General features: G+C 41.2%; 1 protein-coding gene across 1 annotated transcript; it reads right to left on the reverse strand.

Annotated features, from left to right (window-relative positions):
- Positions 1 to 446: 446 nt before the first annotated feature.
- On the reverse strand, positions 447 to 3,709 carry KCNS3 (potassium voltage-gated channel modifier subfamily S member 3). Its single transcript, XM_009922761.2, has 2 exons — positions 3,325 to 3,709; positions 447 to 2,642 (listed from the first exon to the last, which is right to left on the reverse strand). Exon 2 carries the CDS (start codon positions 2,591 to 2,593, stop codon positions 1,109 to 1,111), a length of 1,485 nt encoding a protein of 494 aa, XP_009921063.1. The 5' UTR covers positions 2,594 to 2,642; positions 3,325 to 3,709; the 3' UTR covers positions 447 to 1,108.
- Between the last annotated feature and the right edge of the window lie 11,236 nt (positions 3,710 to 14,945).

Genomic DNA, 14,945 nt, shown 5'->3' on the forward strand with positions numbered 1-14,945 from the left:
ATGCGCAGTGCCCACCCTACATCTCTGATGGGCGATATATGGTAGAAGAGAGCATGTCCACACATCTCCGTTGTTTGGTATTACAGCCCTGGACTGAGAACCAGCGCAGCCGAGATGCTGCTCGCATTTGCTCCTACCACCGAGGCAGTAACCTCCAGCAAAGGAGCAGCGCTGACAGCATGGAGCAATAACTTCTAAAGACCACCACAGATGTTTGCTTCAGTGCCCACAAAACAAAGCCTCTGGGGAAGCCACCGGGGTGGTGTTAATCACAGCAGGATCCTCTCCAGACACCAGAATTCCTCAGGTGCGCAATGGCAGAAGAGGTGGCTAAATGGTACAATAAGCTCCTGTCCTGCCTACACCAGGCACTTCATCCTGGGACTCATGATTTAGACCCTTTAAGACCTGATAGAGCTTGGCCATGCTGGACACTGGGAAAAATATAGGCACAATGGGATAAATTTATTTTAACAAACTAAAAATGTATTGTGCTTTTGGAAAGAAATTCATAAATATTATGCTTCCATGGAGTAAAAACAATATGTAACGATGTATTTTCTGCCCCACCTTAGAAAATGGGTTCCCAACTCCAAGATTACATAAATGTGTTAGTGAGCACAGTTTTACATGTACATAATTCCTTCTTTTTCCTGGTGTATTTGCAGGTAAAAACTTCACTGACTTGTGCAATAGTTCTTACATATTTGTAATATATTTCTACCTGAAGAGCAGCAAATTATAAAAGCAGATTCTGTATAAGCTATCAGATTTCTGCAGGGGAAAAAACAACCAATAATGAAAAAAAAACCCAACCACAAAACCAAGCAAACACTGATCTCACATTTAAAACTGTTTTCCTGACTTTTTCTCCCCAAAAATGCATAACATTAGTTGTGTAAAAAACTAAACCACCATATGAGGCATATTTTAAAGCCTCATATAAACAATGAAGCTTTTATGGCATCCTCAGAGCAAAGAATGTCCAAATATGGCTGAGAGTTAAGTACCCTGAGAATTAACTGCTCTTAATAAATTCACTGAAATTTGTAAGTCCACATTTACCAAGAATCAGAAAAGAAATAAAGGGAAGAGAACGTGATTCAACTCATTTTCCTGTACCATTCTCTAAAGATGTTGTGTTATAAGCATCCTCCATATCTTGGATGCTGGAGGCATCTGTTGAATCTTGGTCACTGACTACAATTCCTACTGAAGAAAGGCTAGAAATGAAGGAGTGCATCTTTTTTGCATAAATATCCCTAATGTTAAAATAAGGTAGGTCATTACATTTCTCTTTGCGATCATTGTTGCATTGGTCTGGATCAATATCTTTTTGTTTTTGATAGTACTTAGAAAACTTATTGAAAATAATGGTGATTGGAAGTGCTACCACTAGTATCCCACAGATGATGCATAGGGTGCCAAGCAGCTTTCCAGCAAGCGTGACCGGGTAAGTGTCCCCATAACCAACAGTGGTCATGCTGATGGTTGCCCACCACCAGCAAACAGGGATGCTGTGCAGTTCTGATGAGTCATCATCCTTCTCCACTGAGTAGACGAGCACTGAAAAAATAGAAATCCCAACAGACAAAAACAAAAGCAGGAGTCCAACTTCCTGATAGCTATGTCTCAAAGTGGCACCTAAAGACCGCAGTCCTACGGAGTGCCTGGCCAGTTTCAGGATGCGAAATATCCTCATTAACCGCAGGATTTGAACCACTTTCCCCATATTTTCAATATCTTCACTTTCTTCTTCCTTCGTGTCCACAGCCAGCGTGGCATAAAATGGGATAATAGAGACAAAATCGATGATATTCAGTGGTTTCTTCCAGAACTTCTTTTGACTTGGAGCAGTGATGAGCCTGATCACTAGCTCAGCAGTGAACCAGATGATGCACGTAATCTCCACAGCTTCCAAAACAGGGTCTTCAATCTCCCTGTCATTGGCATCCAGCTTTTGAAACTCTGGCATGCTGTGAATGCACATGGCCACGATTGATGCCAGGACAACACTCAGGGACGACACGGCAATTAACTTGGCAGACAAGCAGTATGCAGGATTTTCCATTCTGACCCAGATCTTCTTTCTTATTTCACCAAAACACAGATTGTCAAACTTTTCCAGCTCTTTGTCAAATATGGATGACTCTTCGTTAGAGGAGTCTATACTTCTGTCATTGCTCTTCTGATCCCAGTCTTTCTCAGGACCTTCTTCTTTCCTCTCTTGGTACAGATTGCTGCAGCAGGAATCAATAAACAGCTCATTTATCCCCCAGTACTCTATTTCCTGGCAGAAGGAAAAGACACAAAGTTCTTCCATGACATGAAGTTTACCTGTATAGTAAAAATTCAGAACGTATCGGAACAATGAAGGATTCCTGTCGAAGTAATATTCCTTTTCTGCCACACTATAATCATCACACAGTTCTAGAATAGCCTCTTCTGAATGGCATTTGAGAAGTTTCCCAAGTCTGGTATGGGGAAATCGGAGCAGGGTGCTCTGGTCCACTGATTGCTTAAAGCCACCCACATTCAAATTGATAAGTTCTGCATCTTTGCCAGGTCTGCGGAAAAATTCACCATAAACCATTTTGAACAGACAAGTTCTACTGCTGGTGCCCAAAGAGATTACATTGAACCTGAAAAGAACATAAGATATTGTTAGAGCATTTAAATCAGTTTTGCTCTTGTGACACATTCTTTTTTCCATCTAAGGTTACTGTGAAATGCTATAACAAAAAAGAAATGAAATTATGAATACCATTATTCAGCAGTTCACAGAAGTAGGTTTAAATCAGTTTGATAGTTTAACACAGCTTTAGCAAATTTGAAAGAAATAGGTTCTGGTTTAGCTCTCCTTAATTTTTTCTAGTGTGGAGGCAGAATGTCTAATTCATCAATAAATCAGTTTCTGTTCTACTATCCCATTGAAATTAATAGTCAAGAAATAAGTTTACTTCAGTGACATAAAAAATCTTTAGCTTAAAGACAGAAAAATTGTCAATCCATCAAAATATTTAGGACAAAGCTTAAGGCAGGTGTCTCAATTATGGTTTCAGTAGAGTTGTATTGATTTGTATGATGTTGCAATTTGTAATCCACTACTTTCAACATTATCTGCTTGAATGTGGACTGCAATTACTTCTGTTGTCATATCAATTAATTTCTTTCTAGACTCATCCACAGAAGAGCATTCTGTATTCTTGAAAACATCAAATGCACATTTGAAGCTTTCCAATTCCTGACTTTGGAGTTTTGTCTAGTACTTATTTCAGTATCTGCACTCCCTGAAGGTATTTTTCTACCTGCCTTCCTACTCACCTGGAGTGTCACAACCCTCTTACGACCTTGGTCAGTTCCAGAAGCAATTCCTATTCTGCCATGGTATAGCCACAACCGCTATGGTAATGCTGAGAAGTTGGTGTTGAAATGCCATTTCTGGAAAGAGGAGCTTCCAGAGATGGAAATTCCACAGAAAATTCACCTTAGTAAGTAAGTGTGGATACCTGCAGATAGACAGAAGGACATTTCAGTGTTTTCATATTTTACTGTAAGTTAAATCATACAGCTGAAACTGAATTCAAAAAGGCAGATATAGTTACTAGCCAATAAGTTAACTTTTTCAGGAGAACTTAACTCTTGCTTTCCTTCTAAGGAACAGTCATCTTCAAGCCAAAATTGGAAGTTCTTACACTTGTCAAGATTATATATAACTTCTGATCATAAGGAGAGCAATTTTTTTTTATATCTCTGACACTTAAACATTAATTGATGTATACTAAGCTAATTTACTTCAATTTAATATGGAAGTCACTGAATTTTAAATGTGACAAGAGAGCATTGTAATTCTCCAGTCCTAACAGATGGACTCGTATCATGCAAAGAAATTGCTTTGGTGCTCTTTAATGGCTTGGGCAACCTACTTGAGGAACAGACAGTAATTTCTATACCTGTCCATCTTTCAGTGCTTCCTGCATTAGCACCAGTTATGAGTCAAAGCTGGGATATGTTAGAGTTTGAATATTTTTGTTGCTTCTCAAGGTCTCCTCACTCAGTTAACAAAGGTCATTAAGATTATGTCTATTTCCCTGTTTGTAGGGTGTGCACCATGGCTGCATGGCTGCATCCCTCCTGTAGGTCAGCCTGAGAGAGGAGCACCAGCACCGCTTTGCATAAAGGAAACCTGGGCATTTTCCTCAAACAGGAGTCACTGTAGACTTCAGTAAGTGCCAGAGTGGATGGCTGGGACACTGGGCCTCAAGGGTAAGCCCTACTTTACACCACCAGAACAAGTAGCAGGCAAAAGAAAAAGATAACCCTACCCCACAATCTTTATTCACTGTCAGCTAGAACAATTCAGCTTTCATTCAGCCTCAGGTACTTGTATTAATGACTAGTTCTTTCCAGCCATATAGCTCCACTCTCTGAATTTGTAAAGACAGCAAGTGTTTTCTTTCCGTAGCTTCAAATAAAAGACTAGAGCCATGGGGTCTTGTGGACAAGGGAAGACTCGACGGAGCTGAACTGACCTCTTGATATGAATCAAATGGGAATACCCTGAACCGAGATAAGTCTTCATTTCCACCACTGCTAGCTACAGCTCCATCAGTCACCTGAAGTAACTTGCTATGCAACTTCTTAGGCACCACTATCTAATCCGGAACTGACTTCCTCATCATTTTTAAAACAAACTGACTGAACTGGTTGCATCGCGGAGGTAGAGCAATTTTCCAGCTACTGATCCCAAGTATATCATCCCAGATGGGAGGATCCAGCAAGTCTGCTTGCCTTGGAGGGACCCACTCTGCTGCAGAGCTCCCAACCTCCTTTTATTCCAGCAAAACCTGAAGGGAGACAACCCCATCCTGCTTCACAGTAGGGTCAACCCTCATACGCAATGTTGTCCTTGTCACTTGTTGATTATAGCAAAAGACGGAAATGGGAAAAGCCTTAAAAACTGGATTCAAACTTCTGATTAAATGCCAAGGAGAGGAGAAGGAAATGGGGATACAGATCCACGCTGGGAGGGAAAGCACCAAACTGCCCAGAGAGCTGAAGAGTTTATCAGCCAGAAGTTGAATCCCTCCAGCTAAGACTGTTTTGTAGTATCTCTAATCATCTGCAATGACTTATTTTCTCTGTGATGGAGAACACCTACTGTTTAGAGGACCAGCAACTCCCTGCAGCTGCCATGAAGGAAAAGACTTCTGTTGCCTTCTTGCCACTCCAGTGCCTTCAAGACAGGGTGAGAACAGAGAAATAGATCACTGGGAGCCTCTGGTGGCAGGGTTTCAGGGCACGAGTTAAGGCACATCAAGTTTTAATAAAGATCCATTTTTCTGTTTAGGGGGAGGTTACAAAGGACTTTCTAAGCCATGATCTTCTCACTCGCCTCGCCTTTAACTTCCAACAACACACAAGGGTTTCTTTAGGTTTGTCACAAACATCACTACTCAGTGCAATTGTTTCTTACTATTTTCCTTGTATTATTTTTTGGTAGTCCTTCATACAAGTAGGAACACAAGGTTTGATGCTATAAACCTCACGTATTCTGCTTCTCCATGGGACTCATTCCAACTAAAGCTACTGAAAATCTTATAGTAATCTCCCTTTGTATAACAACTACTGACATGTATAACACATGAACAACTAGGCCCAGAAGATGCTGAAACTATGTGTTTGTTCTGGTAATTAATTCTGCAAAAACAGATCTCTATCCAGAGTGAGCCTTATTTATACAGTGAAAGAAAAATGTTATTTTGAGAAATGGGAAGAAGCATTTCTTTTTCTGGACACATTACAACTCCCTTTAAACAACTTATCTCAAATCCAAATTAGTTTGAAACATTAATTTCACTGTGTGCCTAGCCCGCCATACAGTCAAGATAAAGTTCTTGTTCTGCTAAGACATAGGGGGTGGGGAAAGCGCTGTATGAGACATACTTCTTTCTAACTAAGTAAGACAGAGAATAGTCAGTTTTTATGGCATGATAAACTGTGTACATAGAAGTGATTTTACACCTTAAAATGTAGTCTGAAGACAGGTATTTACTAGCTAACAGAATGACTGTAAGACACAGTTGCTCCAGGCATTTCCCAAGGCTCAGCTTTTAGGAAAGATTAAGACATAAAATAAAAGCACTGATCTCTACTCACAGATGAAGGGCAGCAGGACTCAGCTGGTAAACAGTACCACACTTCACTCATGATCTAGAGCCAAGCTGTATTTTACAACACTAAAAATTTAAAAAAAAAAAAAATCTCATGGACTGGAGGTCAAAGTATATTCAAAACCAAAAAGACTCAACTTATTGATTAATTCTGGTGAGTAAAATCTCTACTTCACTTTCAACAATTCATTAAGATGAGAGCACTAGCAATGTAAGCCAGTACTATAAAAACCAGGCAAGATGTCAGATTATCTGGGGGTGCTTCTGACCCTAACAAAAACTAAGCAAGTTTTACTCAGAAATAACTAAAGCAAGAACTTAGTGCTCAGCAAATCCTTGGGACACTACACTCTGACTTACTGTTGAGACAATAATATAAAACCATATTGATTATGCAGATGATATTCATAATGGCGCCTGCATGTAATTGCTCTGTATAATAAATTTAGAGAGCAACAATTTACTGCTTTGTTTTGAGGGCACTGTAGTCATAATTTGTGCAAGATACAGAGAGAAAATGGATCTTGTTTAGGAAGGCCATGATCCAGAACCTGCTATAATACTACTATTAAGTGATTTTTAGATTAAGTCAAGGACGTACAGGAAAGTTTCATGATAACTATGTCAAGAGGAGCTTAATGATCTGAAGAATGTCTTGTTCGGCTTGCAGGGACCTTGATCCCTGAGCCATGGACCAGGACATTGTTGTGCCTGGCACCATCAGAACAATTTGTGGCATTTAAACAAGTGACTCCAGCCACAGGGCAAAGACCACAGATGACAACTTCTGTCTCAGCACAACATGCTCTCTACTCAAGGGAACCCTTTACTCACTCAGTCAACTTTTTTACTCAAGGGTAAAACTGTGCTCAGCTGGAAATAATGTTTTCCTGGAGCGCCAAAGCCTGTGTCATGAACATCCTAAGAACACAGAGCTACCACATACTTTGCAACTCTCAACTTGAAGTGCAACATTAACTTCTTTGATCTTTTGTAAACAACAAGTATTCATATATAACATAACAAACTGCTAACCATTCCAAAGCACACACTTCTTGCCCTGGAGAGAGTATAAGAGAGTAAGCAAACACATACCAGATGTTAGTTACTCGGTTGCTTTAATTGCTTCAGTTGTTTCAATAAGCTACTGGATAAGAACGCATATAGAACAGAAAATGAAACAAAACACAAAAGAAAGATGCTTACTGGAAGAATCAACATTATTTTCTGAGATGATGAAAAAACCCAACAAATAGAAGTTCCAAATGTTAAGCTTGAGGGCTAAATAAAAGCCAGTCATAAGGAAAGCTGTGTGAAGAGGATACAAACATTAGAATAAAAAGCAAAACGACAGGATCCAACTCTTCCCAGTCCAATTTGGAGATGGGCTCAAGCCAGCGCTTCTGCAGTCATACATTGTTGGTGAGGCCACAGGCCCATTGTCTGGCTTGGAAGGGGGATTGCAAATTTCTGGGCTTTTAGCATGCTGTGAGATCCCTAAAGCTCACAAAAGGAGAGTCACAGAGACAGAGTTTATATATACGGTCCCTTTGAGAGAGCTATGCCACAGATGTATAACATACCCTAAAGTGCTGTGGTTTCCAACCTCTTCTGGAACAAACCCCTAAAAGATTTTTAGTGGCAATGTGGATCCCCATACCACAAATCTATTTGTCAGCAAAGTTTCTCTTTCTCAGTTATCTTTCACATATTCTCTACACAATGTCCCCATACTCTGTGACGTCCTACATGGCAAGCTTCAGTACATCTTTTATGGCATGTTGCACGTTAGAGCGTGGTGGTTCCTCAGCTACTGGTAATTCCAAACTGGGACAGTTTCAGCTTTTGTTAGCATTAATCTGTCTGTGATTATCCAGGCACAATGGAAAGAGAGATGAACTGATTTACAGTTGGATAGACTATGTTGTGCTTTGCTACTTAAAATATTCAAAGACAGCACATCCCTACAGATTTTCTACCAGTTTGCTTCATGGCTACATTGTCTATAGCCTCACCTCCTGCTTGCTATACAGTAGCACTTCATAGACCTCTCAAGACTACGAAAGTTCACATTTCAGGATGGTTTCCTCTAAATTGACAGAATGTCATTAAAAAGGGCCTAGTCCTACTCACACTGAAGTAGAGAGGGATACAATACTGACATGGGCTTGGAAGGGCATGCAAATCTCTGAACTTTACAAACTATCTCCAGAGCTCAAGGATATTTTTTTTCCCCTAAAGAATCTGATGATCTTAGTAGTTTTCCATTTTAGGGTTCCCAATTGAGAAAACACTTTTGAGCAAACTCACTCTGAAGAGTCTTATTTGGTCACCCAACCATCCCCAGGCACCAGATTTTGCCTCCTAATGATGCAGGCAACCACATAGGCGCTAACTTCTGCTGATTTCCTGACAGTTAAGAGCTTCTACAAATGACCCTAGCTACACACGTGCAGCTTTAGACACCTAAGTACTTTTAAAAAGCTGTGGATATGACCCTAACAAACTTCAGCTCAGGAACAAAATGTTCACTAATTTTTTAAGTGTTTGAATTTGTCCATTCATCATAGTATTGTCCTAAAAGTGGATCCATTACCTGGTGTGCAATAGACCAAACTCACACACACAGGAGAGATATTGCTTTATTCTGTGCAGGGTGCTCGGTGGACTTTCCACAAATCAAGCACACCAGATTCATCAGGTGCGTCCCTTTTCTACAGTAACAATTGCATCTAATTTATTAAACTACTCCTACCTGGTACATATTCAAACTATCTAATGCATATGCATAGGATTACGTAACCATGACACATCGGATGCCTCCTCCGCACGCGCGGGGGTCTCGGGCGGTCTTCGGTGGTCGTTTGGGGAGGTATCCCCTCCTCACTTTGACCGCTAAGCCGCTCTGTATCGGGTCAGTGGTTCATTTTCCTGCCAAGAGGGACGCACCATCGATCAGGAAGAACAGAAAGGATCAGAACTGGTGCTCCAGGTGAGGAACCATTAAACGGGAAGAATGGACAAGATCTGAATGATCTTGGCTAACTAACTTAATTTAAAACAGGACTTTCTAATCTACCACAGGATTTTCTGTATCTGACATCAGTAGGGCAAATACTTGTCTAATGCATCACCTAAAAGTACTGTCTATGCTTTCTGACTCATTGAGCATAGTAAAACATCTAAATGCATGTATAATTTACTTGATCAATCACAATTAAGGATCTGGACTGAAACTCAGTTAGTATGACTTAAGCTATTGCCTGTCAGCTGGGCAGTAATAACTGCTTTAGCACACATAATTAAGCCTTAAAAAATGTAAGGCGATATTACTTGGCACAGCCTCTTTCATTGTGATATAAGCTGTAACCATCAACTCTCCTTTGTAATATTCAACACAGTTAAGTTAACTGTAAAATCATTCGCAAAGAGTATGTGGAGGCAGAGGTTAACTTAAAAAAGTCATCTAGGATAAATAGCAAAACCATTTGAGAAAACTGCTCTGTGTTTATGGACATTCTGTGAGGCAAAGAGGATAAATTAATCAGCTAAATTATTTGCTCAGTTGTAACTTATTTTTTATATTCCATTGGCAATGACAACCTTTATCCAGAACATTGCATTAAAATGCCATGAAAATAATAGAATTATGCAACTACATTTCTCTTAAAATGGATTCAGTGCAAACTTCCAGAAGACCTTAGGTGAATAAAGCTTGAGTTGAAACATCCAGGGCCAAATTTTTTTCTGGTGTTACTTCCAAGTAAGCCTGCTTGCCTAAGTTCACCCCGGTACAATTCTACTGATGTCACCAGACTGTTTTAGAAACTGAACTTGTGCCAAATGTTTGTGCATCTTTGCAATAAAATGGAGATCAGAAAGAAATGATCATCATTTGGAAGCAACAATAGCTGCTAGGAGCACTACTGACAAAAAAATGTAAAATTATTTAAATATCTGTACCTGTGGAAAAATAGTCTTGAAGGCAAAATATAGGTTTTTTTTAAAAATCACCTCCTCCAAAAGACTGCATAAAGAAGAAATGGAACTATTATAACTCAGAGTAAAAGAATACAAGCAAGAATAGAATAATAAGCATCTCCAGCCCATGGTTCATATCAGTTAGCTTAGGCACACGTTTTCAGGTGGGGTGAATCACCAGAGATGGGGTCCATCTCTGTATTGACTAGGTAAGCAGCCTATAGGAGTAATGTCATAAGGCGTCTAACTTGGATGTGGCTAATACTAGGTAAAATGAAGCCTCCCAAAGTGAAATTCTGCTGATTTTCACTATGAGGGTGGTGGCAAGGGCAGAGTGTATGCCAAGGGGTGAGTATGAGAAAGGGGCAAGGGATAAAAGCACCAGCTGTAGCATCAACATGACAGAAGCTTCTTTGGGAATGCAGTCTGTGATCTGAATTGCTTTCTCATATACATAAAGAGCAGGAAGTGAGATCTAATACCACCCAGTTATCAGAATGTCATCTCGTAAAAGGATTAAAAGAAAAAAAAAAAAAGAAAAAGGTATCCTCTCGCTAACTTAAAAAGCTCCTGTAGACAACACACATCATGACAGTTAACAAGGCTTGCACCTTGCAACGTTCTCAAAGGCTCTGCAATTTATATTCTGTTCATGTAAATGAAAAGATCATTATCCACCTTAACTAAGTGGAAATGACAGATTAAAATGTGTTTGCTTGAAAATCTACCCGTAAATCCCCACCAATTAAGCACAGTTGTAATGCTGCAGTTACGACACCTGTTGGCTTCCACAAAGATCTGACCACATTAAGCATATCCTTGAGCTATACTATCCCAATTGCTGAAGTTCACAGAAATATTTGAGAAGATGAGAAGATCCCAAAGGCATTATTATGACCAGGTCAGCATTGCTGTGCTTTCATGGTAAAAAAAAAATTGTCTCTCTCCAGGTTAATTTTTTGGCAATAATGTTGTTTGCCAGGTCTTCTTCATAACAACCATCAAGAGCACAGTTTCAAAACAAGAAGTACTGTTTGAAGTGAACATTGCAACTTGTAGGTCAAAGGATCTCTGCGATGAGAGCAATTCCTATAGATCTATTCCTCAAATTAATAACCCCATTTTCCACTGAGTCGTCCATCGTTTCCATTCAAGTACTTCTCCAATAAGCACGATGAACATAAAATCCTATTGTTATACCTACTGTGGTAATTTGTAGTACCACTAGTGGTCAAAAACATCTGATACATGATCCCAGCATCAGATACTTGTCTATATAAGAAAAAATTACATGGAATAAAGATACATCAACATATTCCTTTGTCAGCGACATGGACAGTGGGATTGAATGCACCCTCAGCAAATTTGCCAGCACCAAGCTGTGTGGTGCAGTCAACACACTGGAGGGAAGGGATGCCATCCAGAGGGACCTTGACAGGCTGGAGAAGTGGGCCCATGCCAACCTTAAGAAGTTCAACAAGGCCAAGCGCAAGGTCCTGCAGGTGGGTTGGGGCAATCCCAAGCACAAATGCAGGCAGGGTGATGAGTGGATTGAGAGCAGCCCTGTGGAGAAGGACTTGGGGTTGTTGGTTGATGAGAAGCTCAACATGACCCAGCAATGTACATTTGCAGCCCAGAAAGCCAACTGTATCCCGGGCTGCATTAAAAGAAGTGTGACCCGCACATCGAGGGAGGTGATGCTCCCCCTCTGCTCTGCTCTCATGAGACCCCACCTGGAGTACTGCATCCAGCTCTGGGGCCCCCAGTGTAAGAAAGACATAGACCTGTTGGAGCGGGTCCAGAGGAGGCACACCAAGATGATCAGGTGGCTGGAGCACCTCTCCTATGAAGGCAGGCTGGGAGAGTTGGGGTTGTTCAGCCTGGAGAAGAGAAGGCTCCGGGGAGACCTTATAGCAGCTTTCCAGTACCCAAAGGGGGCCTACAGGAAAGCTGGAGAGGGACTTTTTACAAAGGCATGTAGTGATAGGACAAGGGGTAATGGCTTTACACTGAAAGAGGGCAGATTTAGATTAGATATTAGGAAGAATCATAGAATCGTTTACGTTGGAGAAGACCCCTAAGATCGAGTCCAACCATCAACACAACACCAACATGCCCACTAAACCATGTCCTGAAGCACCTCACCTACACATTTTTTGAACACCTCCAGGGATGGTGACACCACCACTTCCCTGGGCAGCCTGTTCCAATGCTTGACAACCCTTTCAGTGAAGAAATTTTTCCTAATACCCAATCTAAACCTCCCCTGGCACAACTTGAGGCCATTTCCTCTCGTCCAGCAGCCACCTCGCTACAACCTCGTTTCAGGTAGTTGTAGAGAGCAATAAGGTCTCCCCTCAGCCTCCTCTTCTCCAGGCTAAACAACCCCAGTTCCCCCAGCTGCTCCTCATAAGACTTGTGCTCTGGACCCTTCACCAGCTTTGTTGCCCTTCTCTGGACACGCTCCAGCCCCTCAATGTCTTTCTTGTAGTGAGGGGCCCAAAACTGAATGGAGTATTCAAGGTGTGGCCTTACCTGTGGCGAGTACAGGGGGATAATCCCTTCCCTAGTCCTGCTAGCCACACTATTTCTGATGCAGATCAGGATGCCATTGGCCTTCTTGGCCACCTGGGCACACTGCTGGCTCATATCCAACCAGCTGTCGACCAGCACCCCCAGATCCTTTTCTGCCGGGCAGCTTTCCAGCCACTCTTCCCCAAGTGTGTAGTGCTGCATGGGGTTGTTGTGACCCAAGTGCAAGACCTGGCACTTGGCCTTGTTGAACCTCATACAATTGGCCTCGGCCCATCGATCCAGCCTGTCCAGATCCCTCTGTAGAGCCTTCCTACCCTCTAGCAGATCAACCCTCCCTCCCAACTTGGTGTCATCCACAAACTTACTGAGGATGCACTCGATCCCCTCACCCAGATCATTGATAAAGATATTAAAGAGAACTGGCCCCAATACTGAGCACTGGGGAACACCACTTGTGACTGGCTGCCAACTGGATTTAACTCCATTCACCACAGAAAGAAATTCTTCACTGTGAGGGTGGTGAGGCACTGGAACAGGTTGCCCAGAGAAGTTGTGGCTGCCCCATCCCTGGCAGTGTCCAAGGCCAGGTTGGATGGGGCTTTGAGCAACCTGGTCTAGTGGAAGGTGTCCCTGCCCATGGCGGGGGGGGTTGGAACTAGATGATTTTTAAGGTCCCTTCCAACCCAAAGCATTCTATGATTCTATTATTATTTGATTCTACACCCACAGTGAACCATAACTCTTCCATGTTAAGGAAAGGAATACAGAGTTTGGTGAAATTTAGAATATTCTCATCTCTTGTGGAAGGCGAACAGAGAGTTAAGATTTAACTCCCTGCCAGGAAGATTGACCTGATATTCAAAGTTTTCCATTCATTAGCCCATCCTACATTTCCTGATTGTAAAAGAAAACTAGTTATTCCTATTTCTCACTTTGGAGTCTGAGGAATTGTCCTCCAGTTCCTAGCACAGGTGACTCCTGATGCTGCAGGACTGTTGATCGTTTCTGCTTCTAGATTATCTCTTCCCCATCCTATTCTTTCTCTCTTTTTTTTTTTTTTTCCTTTTAGAAGCAAGGTAGTATTTCTGAAGGACACAAAGTCCAATGACAACAGTCAGTTTCCCTGGGTGAAAATGTTGTTCTGAACAATGACAAACCTATGCACCCCATACAGCAGGGCTTTTCCGTCTTATGCTGGGAAGAGACATCTACGAACATAAAGCCCAGGACTTTGCTGTAACACATCATAGCAGAAAAAAACTGTTAGGAGACGTGTGAAATCAGTCCTGCCTGTGCTACCAATCACACCTTCACTAGCACTCAGCCACAGGACCAAAATAGCTAAAAGGACAATTCAGCCGCAGACAGCACAGTGCTAAACCACTCAATTGGCTACCCATAACTTTTGAATCCATTATAGTTTTATTCTGTAAAGTCCTGGCTTTGGGATAAGCTGTTTAAAAAAATCCTCTTCCCACAATATTGTTATGGGTGTATCTCTGTCACTTTGGGGATTTTTTTATTTATAAATAAAATGGTTACGTTAGTAATATACTATCAACTACAGCAATTCAGTCAGGAATGGACCTTGAAGAGTAACATAATTCAATTCCTCCCCCACGTCAAGACAGGATCAGTTATTCCTAAACAATTTTTGACAGATGTTTATTTAATCTCCCATGATAAAGCCTGCCCAGAGAGGCTGTGGAATCTAGTCCAGTGCTAAAATGCCCTTGTTCTCTCAAAATTATTTTCCTAACATACACTTAAGCATGCTGTGCTGCAGTTCAGGCCCATGGATGTAGGTACTTAGAGTAGGTTTGGAATGGGAAGGAGTCACTGAGGGTGGGCAGAAGAAACAGGCTACCTACAAATTCTCCATAACAGCTCAGTTTCTTCCTTTGCTATATATCTAATTTTACTTGGCAGTCTGAGCAGCTAAAGTTACATGGTATCTATTTTTTTATGTTTTGAAAAAAGTCTATTAAGCTCAGAGATAAACAAAGGTTTTCTTTACTACAGTGAAATTCTCCAAGATACTTGCAGGGTCTCTTAGGCAACAAGAACACAAGCAATTGTTATTGTGGATATTTTGGGTGAAACCTTCAACTGAAAAACTAAAAACATTTGTGTTTGAAGCATGTTAATTTCAGTAAAGGAGTCTGTGTTGTTAAAAAAAAAATTCTCTTGACCCAAGACAACTCTGAAGCAGAGCTCCAGATCTCACTTACATAAGTCCTGCATTCTGCTTCGATC

Source organism: Haliaeetus albicilla, chromosome 18 (assembly GCF_947461875.1).
Source record: "Haliaeetus albicilla chromosome 18, bHalAlb1.1, whole genome shotgun sequence".
NCBI lineage: Eukaryota > Metazoa > Chordata > Aves > Accipitriformes > Accipitridae > Haliaeetus > Haliaeetus albicilla.